The sequence below is a fragment of the Dasypus novemcinctus genome, chromosome 13, assembly GCF_030445035.2.
Source record: "Dasypus novemcinctus isolate mDasNov1 chromosome 13, mDasNov1.1.hap2, whole genome shotgun sequence".
Lineage (NCBI taxonomy): Eukaryota > Metazoa > Chordata > Mammalia > Cingulata > Dasypodidae > Dasypus > Dasypus novemcinctus.
The window spans coordinates 107,395,024-107,411,055 of NC_080685.1; the positions used below are offsets into that span (position 1 = coordinate 107,395,024).

The window sequence follows — 16,032 nt, forward strand, 5'->3', positions numbered from 1 at the left end:
ACCCATCCAGACACGTTTACAGAGACCGAGCAAAGTCCAGCTCACTCACAGGCACCCTTGGAAATTTACTGTGATCAGGTTCTTACATCAGAATATTAAACTAAGCTGGTTTTGACACACGGTCCATTAATATTATGATCTGATGTAAATCTGCAGATTTACATGCTTTTCTGATATTGATGTCATAAATGATACCACATTCTAGATTGTATATTCTTGTGTGCTACATCTGTCTCCATTTTCTAAAATAAAAATATTACAAGCTATTATACCTTTAAAAACAGAAAATGGAAGAAGATATATGGCTATAGTGACTGGTGCCTGATGGATGACTTTTGTACCCTCTAGTGATATAAAGTATTCAGAGTTTCAATTTAGGCAACTTTTACTCCAAAGTTACCTATAACTTTGTTAGTCTATCAGTTACAACATAAGAGTTTGAAACAAAACATGTAAAAGCAAGTCCTTTATTGAATTGCTTGCATTTACAAAAGTCATATTTAAAGTTTTTTCTTTGAGGGATTCTTTCTTAGAATTTAAGGGGAAAATATGGAGAGAAATTCACTGCTTTCTATCATATGCCTCCAGAAGAGAGTCTAGTTTTATAATAACAAAGGAAGCTTATATGAGCAGATCTCATGGAAGTTTATATTATTTTGGTTTGTTTTGTTTTACTGAGAGAACAGTGCTTTCTGAGGTAACATTCTCCAAAGGAGGACAAAGATTAAATGAATTCAGTAGACACAAAACACCTAAATTGCAGTTATTTTGGATACAACCTTAAGCCTTGTATAATAACCAACAATACCCTATTAAATAGAGCTCCTTTGGATAAACTTCTTGGTTTGAGTCCAAGATGGAGAAGGTCATATTAACAAATAGTTCCAGTATGTTTATTGCCACTGGGGAAAAAAAGGGATTTTAAATAATCTATCTTCAACAGATACTTATATGCATATACATGAGAGCTTTCCCTTTACAGTCTTAAAATTCAATCTTATCACCTGAAATTCTGAATAGTGGTATATTGAATGACCGTGCTGGACTTCTGCAATTTAATGTTATATTTTAAAATGAGAGGCAGGAAATATCTTTGTCATCTGAGCAATTAGTGTTTTTATGTTGCGTCAGCTTTTTACATTGTTCTTTTTATTATTTTCCTCATAGGCTGAAAACCTTCTCCTTGATGCTGATATGAATATTAAAATTGCTGACTTTGGTTTTAGTAATGAATTTACAGTTGGAAACAAATTGGACACATTTTGTGGAAGCCCCCCCTACGCTGCCCCCGAGCTCTTCCAGGGAAAGAAGTACGATGGGCCTGAAGTGGACGTGTGGAGCCTGGGAGTCATTCTCTACACCTTAGTCAGCGGCTCCTTGCCATTCGATGGTCAGAATTTAAAGGTACTGGCTAAACTCAATGTTATATTTTTATTTTCAAATAATTTCAAAAACCAATTAATTATAATTCCTTTTACCTTTTGATTTTGTAAGGAACTGCGGGAACGAGTCTTACGAGGGAAGTACCGTATTCCCTTCTATATGTCCACAGACTGTGAAAATCTTCTGAAGAAATTGTTAGTACTGAATCCAATAAAGAGAGGCAGCTTGGAAGTAAGTAATTTTTGTACTCCAGATTTAAAGTTTAACATTTAAAACATCCCAGGAACTGAAGAGCATTTCTAATAATTTTTTCCCTATGTGTTTTAAGGAAAATTGTCAGATTATCCATTTTGCCTATTGTTTAGAGCTAATGGGATGATTCTTTCACTACTCAAGAGTGGTCATAGTAGATTACTCTAAAGACTGTTACTTCTCCATTGTCTTCCATTAATGTATTAGATTAAAACCACAAAAAATAGGACATAATAGATTTTTAGTTGAAGGAGAAAAACCTCTCTCAGAAATTGCTTGGTCCAAAACAGTAATCTTAGAAGTAGGATGTACTCAGTAAATATTTCAAGGATAAAATAGATGGTAAAAATTCTAGTCTAGTGACTACTTAATGGCTATATCTGAAATTAATATCTAATATTAAAAATTCTAATAAAAGGTCTGTCAACATCAATATAGAAAATTTATTATTATTTAAGGAGAACATATTAGGAACAGGTATTTCATTTTTTTACACACTGTTATGTCACTTACATACTTTTCCATACATGTAGAATAGATTCTATTATAATCACAGACACTATTATAAATGTTACAGCCTAATTATATCAACAATCCTTCTGACCCTGCAGGTAAAACAACTTATTCCTTAAGTATTTTACCCATCTCTTTTTAAGAATGATATTTTAATAGCATGTTTACAAGATAGATTTTAGAGATTCAACATGTATTGTTCACTGGTGTTTTTTTGTCTTAATTTATTTGCCTTAATAGAAGGGTAGAAAATTCAGAGAATTAACTTCATCTAGACTGCACTTTTTTAGCGTAACAGTGGGCTTTCTGGCACGGACCCCATGCTGGTTAGGAGGCAGCCTAATAGTGAGCCGTCCATGTGTACAGAGCTCTCAGGTTAGTTTGGGCTTTGTTAATTTTATTTCCACAAATATTTTTTACTAAAAGATAACATGTTTTGATGGAAATCAAGAGACTTCCATGGGGAAATTATTTTAAATGCTTTATATCAGTGAATCAATTATTAGATATTTTAAAAACTGAAATATTTATTTAATGTGATTACTTCTTTCCTATAATTTTTTTTTGCTTTGTTTTTTCTTTGGTGAGTAACAGGATATGTTAATAATGTTTTAACAGAGAAATTTTTAGTAAAAAAAGCCCACTTTCCTATCATTGCTTATCAAAATTTACTTTCAGTCATCATTTATAAATAATTACATGAAGTAGTTAAAAAGTTAAAATTGTTGATTCTCATATCACTTCCAAAATTTATGAGAACATAAAAAGTATGACTCACTTAATCCTGCTTTATGACCCATTTTATGATAGTAACCCACTTTACCTGAGTAAAGTATTAATAAAATATTCAGTTGAAACATCAGCTCAGCTAATGAGCAAAGTAAAAATAACACACGAAAATCATTATGGGGAATAGATATTAAATCTCTTTGGGTAGTTTATAAGATGTGCTACTTAGTAGCTTAAGGATGATTATAGTAACTACATTTTCAAGTTTTTCATTAGAATGACAAGATTTAAAATATTCTTTGAATTAAATTTTATTTAAGTCAAATTATTATTAAAAAATTCATCATCAGTAACCCAACTTGATGTTTTTAAATATATTCTGGAATCTCTTTTTGTACCTTACCAAAACTAAGTTTATGTCATCTACAGAATCATGAGTCCATTCTGGAAATATTATAATATCATGGATATCAATATAAAGATGCTAGTCTGCTTTACCATTATTCCAAGAAATTCCTTTTCAGTAGCTACGTTGTTTTCCTTGGGTTACAAGTCATATTTAATTATTCCCTGCTTATTGCACATTTGGGTTGTCATAACAACAAGTTAGTATACTTTTTTCCCTGTGGGACATTGCTTAGATAAGTTCTCCAGCATAGTTTTATTAGGTCAAGGGTATGAACGATCTTTTATCTCTTATTTATCATTGTCAAAATATTGTGTGAACAAAGGTGTTTGAATGTACTTATTTGATGTCCTTACGGTAGAAATAAATTTTGTATTTGTATTTGTTTTCTTAGAGGTAAAGCTGATTCTTTTTAGTAGGTTAACTGTCTGTCAGGTTATCTCTGTGTCTCTTAACTACTTGTATAAAGGAGTCTAGTTAACCAGCCTTATTGATTTCTATCAGCTTTGTGCATTTTAATATGAAATAGTTCCCCCATTAATTCCTTTTTTTGAACTTAGTGTATTAATTTTCAGTAATATTATTTAGCATCATAAATTATTTGTTATAATAAATCTCATCTTTCTTCACTATACTTTGGTAATACTGAAAATTAATTTAGAGACTCTTGTGTGACTACTTTCTGTCTTATTAAATTTCTTATTTATCTTGCATACTTTCCTACTTCTCACACAGTACTTTGTACTTTATGTATTTCTTGAAGCCTTTTACATTATCCTCCATGAAATTAAAATGAATGAAATTAGTTTCACATTCTACTTGTTTGTCATAGATTTATAGATCTAAACAAGCAGTCATATAATTTTTTTCAAGCTGTATAAATGGATACTGTCAGCTCTTCCTAATTGCAGTAATAATGAGGAGGGACAGTACCATACATGATTTTAAAACAATTTGTATTTTATGGTATACACTGTGTCTTTTAAATCTCGCTTATTTGTATATTGTTGTGTTCAGATTTTTAAAAATTAGAAACTGGAAAACTTTTCTGATTTCCCCTCCATGTGTATCTGCTTTCCCCTCGATGTATATCTTTTATTTTGTAATACAGAATTTACTGAATTATCTTTAAACATAATACAAAATTTGAGCCTAAATCAAAGCTTCTTATTGGCCTCTCTCTGTCATCTTGGATTCTCCCCAAAATATTTATTTTGACTTTTGACATTTTTTTCAGCTGCTGCTAAGAAAATCTGAAAAACCTTCTTTATGTCTACCCAGTACAAGTCATAGTAAAGCAAAAATGATTGACTTATTTATTTTTTTAATTGAGAGATTTCTAGGTGGTATATCTACAAAGGTTGAGACATTGAAGAAAAAGAATTTTCATCTGACTGTCCTTAAAAGTTTATAATGCTCCTAAGTATAGGGTATATACTTCCCTTTGTAAATTGGTTTAATTATTTATAATTATTCATCTGAATCAGTTATTTTATTAGTATTTCTCTTTTCCAGGCAGCAGGTAGTCTTTTATGTTCATTAGAAGTGATGGGTAGAGGAAATGTTCTTTTGTTAAGCTTGGAGTCTTATTTGGCATCTTGTTCCTCATTAGGAAATATCTGAAATGAAATCTGAACTGGATTAATTACTTCATCTGGTCCCTCTGTCTAGTGTAATTTGTTGGCCAAGTGCTTTGTACCCTACCTGAAACTACCCCAACTATGAACTGTTCTCTCCTGTCACACAGTACCTAATCTTCCTAGAGACATTTCTCCCTTGCTTTTATTGGTAACTCTTGTGGTTCCCACAGCGGAATTTTGTATATGCATGAGGTTCACCCAACTAAGGACAGGTACTTCCACATATCTTTTCTCTTTCACAAATCCACATATATATATATATATTGCTTTCTGTTCCTTATTCTTGATAAAGAACCTCAGATTTAGAATTAATAGAAAAACCTTCAGGAGTTAAAATGCCATATATGACCCCTTACTTAGGCAGACCTTTTTCCTTCCCACTGAATTTTCCCTTCCATCCTGAAAAGTATAATTTTCATTTTGCTTAGAAATATAACTGTTGTTGAACAACATACTTTAAGCAGACTCTTCTTCATGGTTGAACAGGCAGACTTAAGATTAATGTAAAGGACCCCTGACTCCCAATTACTAAGATAATAAGGGAAAGCAAACTGCTCATTGTCTAGTTGTTGCCCACTTGCCTTTTCTTATCACTGTCTTTTTCCATTCTCCCAGTCTCAGCATTGCCTCAAATCTAATTTTGTGTGAAAACCAGCAGAATTATTGTTCCTTCTGTGCATATTCATATTGGTCCTTTCCTAGTGTTATTTCCAAAATGTTTCTTATATTCTTGCTATTGAAGTTATAGCATTTCTCCATTGCCTATCAGACTAGGTTTAAATTCTTCATCTGAAAGATACTAACCTTTCATTCTTTCATTGCATGTTACTTTGTTGTTCACCAGTCCCTCCTCATATCAGCCATCTACCTTGAATCTTCAACCAATCTAAATACTATCATCTATATTTCAAGGTTCAGTTCAAATCCAACCTCCCTGTTATTCCTTCCCTGAAAACTACAACCCACATCGCAATTTCCTTTTTCTGGTCTTTGTTAATATCTGCTGTTGATAAGACAATATGGGGTTGTTACTTCTATTGTGTATTAATATTTTTAGACTTCATGAGTAAATCTTATTTCCCCAAATAAAAGACAAGTCTTTAAAGGGGACTACATAATGTACGGTGGTGTTTTTTTAATTCCAACATGGACAACCACATGATAAAGTCAGTTTGAAAACATCACATGATTTCTTGCTGAATGAAGCACTACATTTCACATTTACTAAAGTAGGGCTAAAATAAGTAGTTGAATGTTTGATTGACCAAACGTAATGTAAACTTTATTTCCTAGCAAATAATGAAAGATCGGTGGATGAATGTTGGTCATGAAGAAGAAGAACTAAAGCCATATACTGAGCCTGAACCAGATTTCAATGACATAAAAAGAATAGGTAAGTATTTGAAATTGTGAGTGGTGCTATCTTTGGGCGGTAAGTAAGAGTCCTTTAGTATACCAAAATAGGGTTTAAAAATATAACTGGGAAACAATTTTATTTGAAAAATGCATTCACTGTCATCTTTTTGTAATATATACACTAAGCATTACAAATTCAAATTCCTTAGTTTGTTTGCTCTTATATTACTGTCTAATTCATTTGACAACAATGCTATAAAAATTAAAATAATGATATAGCCTCCTTTTCCTTTTAGCAGTTCCTCATGAGAAGATATAACTAAGTCCAGCAAAACATAGCATATATTTTAACCCAAAAGGTTAGAGGCACAGACCTAAAAGAAATGCACCCTTTGGCCCTCCCAGTCTATTTTCCACTGTCCTAACGGGGTCTATCTTTACCCTTCAGCTCGTCCTGCTACTGCCCTTCCCAGTCAATCTCTACTCCAGTGTATTTGCTTCATTTCTCTACCCCTCCCCAAAGCTATCAGAAACTTGGCACTCTGAGTCATCTCAGCTGTGCCCCTATCTAGCTTGAGGGCAGACAGAAGAGGGGGCAGCCCTCTAGGGACTGTTATGAACCTGATCAAAACAGTATCTGTGGAACTCAGACCTTCTACAGAAGACTCCACCTGCCTGCAGATCACATGAACATCCTGTTAAGAGATCAGGGAAGCCACTCATGAGCACTAAGAGTGTGCTGAAGGAGAGGGAGTTGGTGTGTATCACAAAGAGAGAGATAGACTAGTTCTGGCTGGACAGAGGAAGCCAGTCCAGGAATGCACTAGACAATGGGAAGTCACGTGGGCCCATGAATATCCATATACAACTATGACTCTTTGTTTATGGATATTCATACATGAACAGGAATATGTAACCCACGATACAGATACTTCTGCATGAGAAATTGTGAGCATACTGTGTCTGTGAATATACAGTATCTAGAACTTAATCCAAATTACATTCTAAATTTTCAGGAATTACTTCCATCAAATGTTGGCAAACTTACCCATTTTTGTTTGTTTTATTTCTAGACATCATGGTCACTATGGGTTTTGCACGAGATGAGATAAATGATGCCTTAATAAATCAAAAATATGATGAAGTTATGGCTACTTACATTCTTCTAGGTAGAAAACCACTGGAAGTAAGTTTTTTTTTCCTTTTCATATTTATGTGAATTTTCTTATTGAGCTAAGTGACAGCCAAGTATAAGATATTTAGTATTAGCAAATATATTCTCTTCATTGTGGTATCAAAAATAATATAAATACTCTTAACATGCTTATTTTTTGGAATTGAAAAATCAGGGTACTAAATTATAAACTGCTTTCACTTGAAATACCAGGAGAGATGAGTACACAAGGGGTTTAAATATCTTGTCATCACTTTCAGTTGGAAAGACCAGGTTCCTGCCTTGCTTAGGGAACACCATTCACAGTCTAGTCTTAAAGGGTTGTGTGGTACACAGAAAAGGCAGTGACAACATGTACAACAAAGTGTGTATCTTAAGTGGTTTGTAAAGATGTTTGGTGATGTTTTGTGTTATAGAGTGTCAAGAGACTTCAATACATTTCATTAGGAATTCCCAAGGCCAGAAGAAACCTATAATAAGGAGATAGGGAACTAATTGTATATAAATGGTGACTGAACCATAAAAGCAAATGATCCTTCAAGGAAACAAATATAAAGGGTATAAACTGGGAGGCAACCATAGAGCCAAGAACTATTGACAGTTTGTGACAAAATGACATCTATGGGAGGCATTTTATAGAATAAGTTGGAATTACTTATAATTAAATAGTAACTTTTATAAAGCACTTCCTTCAAGCTGACAGTTATTGCATTTACTATATGCCAGGAACTATGCAAGCACTGTGTGTAAAAGATGAGCGAGCCTCTGATGTCAGGAGCCCTCAGTGTGAGGAGATAGAGAAGATAGGTGGTTAGCGGCATGGTACAATTTGGCCTGTGCTCTGATTAGAGAATACACGGGGTGTTTCGGGAGATGATAGGAGAAGTAGCCCCTACAGCAATCAGAGGTGACAGTGGGTCGGAATGATAGCTCAGAGGGAGACTTAAAATACTGGTGACCTATTGGAAATGAGTGATAAAGCCCCTTAGAATCACAGCATAGGCAACGGGTTGTCTATGGTACATTTGCCAATATAGGAAAAGAATGGATTGCAGAGGGAGGATGACAAGGTCAATTGTGGATGGTTAAATTTGAGGGTCCTGTTGGATTGAACTGTATGTCCTATATAGATCTTTATATCCTATATCGTATAGTATATAGGATATAAAGATCTATATAGGGCAGGAGAGATTTGAATAGAATTATAGATTCTGGAACCTGCATCTGAGGAGCCCACAGAACACATAGTTATGTGCCAGGAACTGGTCTAAGGACCTTACATGTGTTGACCCACTTAATCTTCCAAATGACCCTGTGAAGGAGGTACTATTATTATCATGAAGGGAAGGGAATCTTCAGTGAAGATACTAACAGCCAAAGAAATGGTGTCAAAGAAGCCAATTCAAGAGAATTACCTACTTAGATTTTAAATTTCACTCCTGAGATCTTTACTATTCCTATAAACTTCAATTAGAGGATGTACTAATTTTACCAGTATACCTGCCATCTCATGCATGAATGAAAATGAGGTTTGACTTGTATTGAATATAAAATAATGAGGCATTATAGTTTGGAGCCAGGTTCACTCGGTATGAATCTCTATCCCCACCCCAGTACAACCACTAACAATGTGACTTAGGCAACTGCTTATTTTCTCTGAGCCTCAGTCTTCTTCAGGCCTTTGAAAAGTCTTTACGTTTCCCGGCATATTGTTCTGTACTCTGTGTTAGTGATTACATATTAAAATTATCATCATCAATATTATTCTGCTGTGTAATCTTTAGTATCACTTACATGTAAATTTAGATTTAATTGGGATGCCAGTGATTCAGCCAAAAGTTTGCTGGTAACAAACTTTATTTTGGAGAAAGGAATGGTATATCAACCCCCATTTTCTGTCATGCTTAGTTATAAATAGGTAAAACTTCCTGATCAGAGCCAATAAACCAACTTTTAATTTGTAAATGAGGTTGAAAAAACAAATATGTACATATATATGTGTGATTAAAAGTTAAAATTTTAGATTTTAAGTTTGAATCCCAACAATTTCCCTTGACTCTTTTTTCTTAATTAGAGAAGCTGTAGGTTTACAGGAAAATCATGCCTAACATTAGTTTCCATATACCGCTGTATTATTAACACCTTACATTAGCATGGTACATGTGTTAAAATTCATGAAAAATCATTTTTATAACTGTACTATTAACTGTAATCCTTTGTTTACATTAAGGTTCACTGTTTGTGTTGTACACTCCTATTTTTGCATTCTTTTTTTTTTTTTTTTAAAGATTTATTTATTTAATTCCCCCCCCCTCCCCTGGTTGTCTGTTCTTGGTGTCTATTTGCTGCGTCTTGTTTCTTTGTCCGCTTCTGTTGTCGTCAGCAGCACGGGAAGTGTGGGCGGCGCCATTCCTGGGCAAGCTGCTCTTTATTTTCACGCTGGGCGGCTTTCCTCACGAGCGCACTCCTTGCGCGTGGGGCTCCCCCACGCGGGGGACACCCTTGCGTGGCACGGCACTCCTTGCGCGCATCAGTGCTGCGCATGGCCAGCTCCACACGGGTCAAGGAGGCCCGGGGTTTGAACCGCGGACCTCCCATATGGTAGACGGACGCCCTAACCACTGGGCCAAAGTCCGTTTCCCTATTTTTGCATTCTAATAACATTTACAACCTAAAATTTCTCCCTTTAACCACATTCAAATGTGTAGTTCAGTGCTGTTAATTACATTCACAGTGCTGTCCTGCCATCACCACCATTCATTACCAAAACTTCTCCATCACCCCAAGTAGAATCTCTGTATAATTGAAGCATTAACAACCCATTCTTTGCACCTACCACAGCCCCTAGTAACCTGTACTCCATGAATTTTCTTTTTCTAATTATTTCATTCAGCATGATGTCTTCATGATTAATCCTGTGTCATATGTTTCAGGACTTCATTCTTTTTACTGCTGAATAATTTTCTATGTATATACACGTTTTGTTTATCCATTCATTGGTTGATAGGCACTTGGGTTGCTTCCATCTTTTGGCATTTGCGTGCCAGTATTATAAACATTGGAATGCAAGTATCTGTTCAAGACCCTGCATTCAGTTCTTCGGGTTGTGTACCTAGAACTGGGCTTGCTGAGTCATGTGGTAATTCTATACTTAACCTTCTCAGTACCTGCCGAACTGTCTTCCACAGAGGCTGTAACATTTTACATTGCCACCAGCAATGATTGACTGTTCCTATTTCTCTGTATCCTCTCTAACACTTGTAATTTTTAGTTTTGTTTCTTTTTGTTTTTTAATGGTAGCCATTCTAGTGGGTGTGAAATGGTATCACATTGTGGTTCGATTTGCATTTCCCTAATAGGTAATGATGTTGAGCATCTTTTCATTTGCATATCTTTGGAGAACTGTCTACTCAAATATTTGCCCATTTTTTGATTGGGTGATTTATCTTTTTTTTCTGTTGAGCTGAAGCATTTCTTTATATATTGGATATTAAAGCCTTATTGGATATGTGGCTTCCAAATATTTTCTTCCATTGTATAGATTGTCTTTGTACTTTCATGATGGATTCCTTTGATGTGCAAAAGTTTTTAATTTTAAGGAGGTTGCATTTATCTGTTTTCTATTTTTTTTCTTTTGCTGCTTGTACTTTGGGTATAAAGTATAAAAAACTTGGCCAACATAAGATCCTAAAAATGATATTAGTTTTTCTTCTAGGAGTTTGGTGGTTCTGGCTCTTATATTTGGGTCTTTTGATCATTTTGAGTTTATCTTTGAATATGGTATGAGGTAAGGGTACACCTTCATTCTTTAGCATATGCATGCACTTTTCCCAGCACCATTTGTTGAAGAAGACTATTCTTTCCCAAGGGAGTGGACTTGGCACTGGTTTAAAAAATTATTAGGTCTGAAAGATGAGGGATGATTTCAGAATTCTTGGTTTCATTCCAGTACCATGATGTTTTGACTAGTGTGGCTTTGTAAAAAGTTTTCAGATCAGGACATATTGCTCCTCTAACTTCATTGTTCTTTTTCAAGATAGCTTTGGCTATTTAGGGCCCCTTACCCTTCCATATAAATTTGATGATCGACCTTTCCATTTCAGCAAAGAAGGTTGTTGGAATTGTTATTTGGATTGCATTGAATCTGTAAATCACTTTGTATAGAATTGACATCTTATCATTATTTAGTCTTCCAGCCTATGAACACAGAATGTCCTTCCATTTATTTAGATCTTCTTTGATTTCTTTTAGCAGTGTTTTGTAGTTTTATATATACATATCCTTTACATTCTTTATTAGATTTATTTGTTGATACTGAATTCTTTTACTTGCTATTGTAAGTGGACTTTTTAAAAATTTCTTATTCAGGTAGTTCATTACTAGTGTATAGATACACAGCTGATCTTTGCATGTTGAGCTTTTACCCTGCCAAATTACTGATGTCATTTATTAGTTGCCATAGCTTTGTTGTAAGTTTTCAAGATTTTCTGTATATTGCATTATGTCGTGTGCAAATAGGGAAAGTTTAACTTCTTCTTTCCAATTTGACTCTTATTTCTTTCTCTTGCCTAATTGCTCTAGCTAGAACTTCCAGTAGTCTTTACTAAGGATGGTGACTGTGGGTCACCTTGTTCCTGATATCATAGGGAAAAGCTTTCAGTCATTCACCACTGAATATAGTTTTTTCATGTTATGATGAGGAAGTTTCCTTCTATTCCTAGTGTTCTAAAGGTTTTTAACAAGAAAGGTGCTGTATCAATTGAGATAACCATGCGTATTTTTTTCCTTCATTCTGTAAATCAGTTTATGTTAATTGATTTTCTTATGTTGAACCACCCTTGCATGCCAGGGATAATTCCCACTTGATCATGGTGTATATTTCTTTGAATATATGGATTTCATTTGCTGGTATTTCTCTGAGGATTTTTACATCTATATCGTAAGAGGTGTTAATCTGTAGTTTTTCTTTCTTGTAGTATCTTTTTTTTTTTTTGTATTTATTTCTCTTCCTCCCCCCCCCCCCAGTTGTCTGCTCTCTGTGTCCATTCACTGTGTGTCCTTTTGTGTCCACTTCTATTCTTGTCAGCGGCACAGGAATCTGTGTCTCTTTTTGTTGCGTCATCTTGCGGTGTCAGCTCTCCATGTGTGCAGCGCCACTCCTGGGCCGCTAGACTTTCTTTCGCTCTGGGCAGCTCTCCTTATGGGCGCACTCCTTGTGTGTGGGGCGCCCCTACGCGCAGACACCCCTGCGTGGCAGGGCACTCCTTGCTCACATCAGCACTGTGCGTGGGCCAGCTCCACACGGGTCAGGGAGGCTCAGGGTTTGAACCGCGGACCTCCCATGGGGTAGGCAGACACTCTATCCATTGAGCCAAGTCCGCTTCCCTTCTTGTAGTGTCTTTATGTTTATGCTATGAGGGCAATGTCGGCCTTGTAGAATGAGTTAGGAAGTATTTCCTCCTCTTCTCCTTTTTAGAAATTTGAGCAGAATTGGGGTGAAGTCTTCTTGGAATGTTTGGTGGAATTTTCCTGGACTTTTCTTTCTTGGAAAGTTGTCAATTACTGATTCAATCTGTTTACTAATTACTGGTTTTTTGAGATCTTCTACTTCTTCCTGAGTCAGAGTAGGTAGTTTGTATGTTTCTAGGAATCTGTTCATTTCCTCGAGGCTACCTAATTTGTTGGCATTCATTCGTTCATAGGACCCTCTTGTAGACTCTTCATAGGACCCTCTTTTAGTCCTTTTTATTTCTGTGGGATGGGCAATAATGTCCCTCTTTCCATTTCTGATTTTAGTTATTTGTGGCCTTTTTTTTCCTTGTCACTCTAGTGAAAGGTTTTATTTATCTTTTCAAAGAAGATTTCCCTCTTGTCTTTTTATTCTCTATTCCATTTATCTCTGCTGGGATCTTTGTTATTTTGTTCCTTTGCTCACTTTGGTTTGGTTTGTTATTCTTTTTCTAGAACCTCCAGTTCTGAGGTTAGGTGTTGGATTTGAGATCTTTCTTTTTCAATATAAGAGTTTAGAGCTATATATTTAAGTTTTGATATGTTATGGTTTTGTTTTCATTTGCCTCAAGACATTTCCTAATTTCCTTGGTAATTCCGTCTTTCACCCACTGGTTTTGTTTGTTTGCTCTTGTTTTGGGGGTACTGGGGACTGGGATTGAACCCAGACCTCACCGGGGATTGAACCTGGGACCTGGTGTGTGGGACGCCGGTGCTCGACCACTGAGCCACATTGGATTCTCTGTTTTTCATTTGTTTTGCTTGTTGTTGTATTGTTGTTTTGTTGTGTTTTTTTTGGTCTGTTGTTTCTTTCAGTAGACATGGGGAACTGAACTGGGACCTCCCATTTGGGAGGCAGGAGCTCAACTGCTGAGCCACAGCCACCCTGACATTGGTTTTTAAAGAATATGTTAATTTCCACATATTTGTGAATTTTCCATTTCTCCCTGTAGTATTTATTTCTACCTTCATACTGTTGTGTTTGGAGAAGATGTATCATATGATTTCAATACACTTGAATTTATTGAGACTTATTCTGTCCCCTAAAATATGGTCAGTTCTAGAGAGTAAACCTTGTGCCCCAGAGAAGAATGCTTATTCTGCTGTTGGTGGGTGAAATGTTCTATATCTATCTCTTAATACTCGTTGGTTTATAATTTCTATCAAGTCTTCTCTTATTGATCTTCTGTCTAGATGTTCTATTCATTATTGAAAGTGGTATATAGAAATTTCCTACTATTAATGTAGAACTGTCAATTTCTACCTCACATTTGTCCGTGTCTGCTTCATATATTTTGGGACTCTGATGTTAGGTGCAGTTCCTCTGATACTAGTACAGCTACTGCTCTTTTGGTTATACCTTGCATTGTATGTTTTTTCCCATCCTTTCACCCTCAACCTACTTAAGTTTTTGAATTTAATATGAGTCTCTTGAGAACAGCATATAGCTGGGTCATGCTTCTTTAAGCATTCTGCCAATCCCTGCCTTTTGACTGGAAAGTTTAAGCCATTTGCATTTAAATAGACTACTGATAATGGAGTACTTTTTTTGGCTATTTTGCTATTTAGTCTTTGTAAGTCTTACACCTTTTTTGACTCTCAATTCTTCCATTATTGCCTAATTTCATATTTATGTAGTTTTTTTGTATTTCCCCATTTGAGCCCCTTTTCATTTCTTCTGAATTTATTTATATTGTATTTTCTTTGTGGTTACCCTGGGTTTAAAACTTAGTATCTATAAGTCCTATTTGATTTGATATTGATATCAACTTATCTTCAATAGCAGACACATACAGTGTTCCTATACTCTTCTGTCCCCCACCTTTTTTAGTACTTGTTATAAATTATACCTTTGTACAAATCTACATTGCATCATTACTTTTTTTTTTTTAAGATTTATTTATTTATTTAATTTCCCCCCCTCCCCTGGTTGTCTGTTCTTGGTGTCTATTTGCTGCGTCTTGTTTCTTTGTCCGCTTCTGTTGTCGTCAGCGGCACGGGAAGTGTGGGCGGCGCCATTCCTGGGCAGGCTGCACTTTCTTTTCACACTGGGCGGCTTTCCTCACGGGTGCACTCCTTGCGCGTGGGGCTCCCCCACGCGGGGGACACCCTTGCGTGGCATGGCACTCCTTGCGCGCATCAGCACTGCGCATGGCCAGCTCCACACGGGTCAAGGAGGCCCGGGGCTTGAACCGCGGACCTCCCATGTGGTAGACGGACGCCCTAACCACTGGGCCAAAGTCCGTTTCCCAACATCATTACTTTTTATGCATTTGTATTTTAGCACTATTAAGAAATAAGATAATATTGTGGTCTTCAATTCCAGTATCTGTTTGGTTCTTACTGAGAATCTCAAGGAGATTCCCATATTCCATCATTGTTTTCCTCATATCCTTGAGTTCTTTCTCTTTGTTTTCCTTTATTTCCTTGAGCATATTGAGGATGATTTTTTCTTTAAGTCTCTATCTGGCATATCCAAAGTCTGATCCTCTTCAGTACAGGCTTTAGGATTTTTATCTTGTTCCTTTGGATGGGCCATCATTTCCTGTTTCTTTTTTTGTAATACTTTAAAATGTTAACTCTGAGATTTAGTCCTGAAGTTGTCTGTTCCTTAAGTTTGCATCCTGCTAGCGGTATAACAGATTTTCTTGAATGCCAGGTGTGGTATTTACTGCCAGCCTTTTCCTCCCACTCTTCCCTGGAGATGCTGCACAGTACACCGCTCGACTCCGGAGTTACAAAAGCGTTGATTCAGACAGTTTGTGCCAGTCCCATAATTGTTTTGGTGGAGGAACTGATTGCTGGATTTTCTACTCTGCCATCCTCCCACAGTTCCCCTGGACTCTCTTAACCTCAGTTTTTCCCTCTGTTAAGTTCAGGTTAGTATAGCATAGGTTTGTAGTAAGAGCTGGACATGGTGCCTTGTATATAACCATTCAGTAACTGCTAGCTGTTGTTTAGTGTCTTGACTGAGCTCAGTGTTCGGTGCCCTCTGCACAGTGGAAGCGTGTTATAGCTAGTTCCTCCCTTCCTGCTGGCTAGCTTGAGGTTCTGTATCCTGTCTATCTATT

General features: G+C 36.0%; 1 protein-coding gene across 3 annotated transcripts in view; it reads left to right on the forward strand.

Annotated features, from left to right (window-relative positions):
• The window catches only part of MARK1 (microtubule affinity regulating kinase 1), a 152,371-nt gene that overhangs the window by 104,767 nt on the left and 31,572 nt on the right, over nucleotides 1-16,032 (forward strand). For all 3 annotated transcript variants that reach the window (XM_058275244.2, XM_058275243.2, XM_071207748.1), the window contains exons 8-11: nucleotides 1,168-1,404; nucleotides 1,495-1,614; nucleotides 6,217-6,316; nucleotides 7,353-7,465. In XM_058275244.2, coding sequence (XP_058131227.1) covers nucleotides 1,168-1,404; nucleotides 1,495-1,614; nucleotides 6,217-6,316; nucleotides 7,353-7,465 — 570 coding nt within the window. The remainder of the gene's footprint in view (nucleotides 1-1,167; nucleotides 1,405-1,494; nucleotides 1,615-6,216; nucleotides 6,317-7,352; nucleotides 7,466-16,032) is intronic.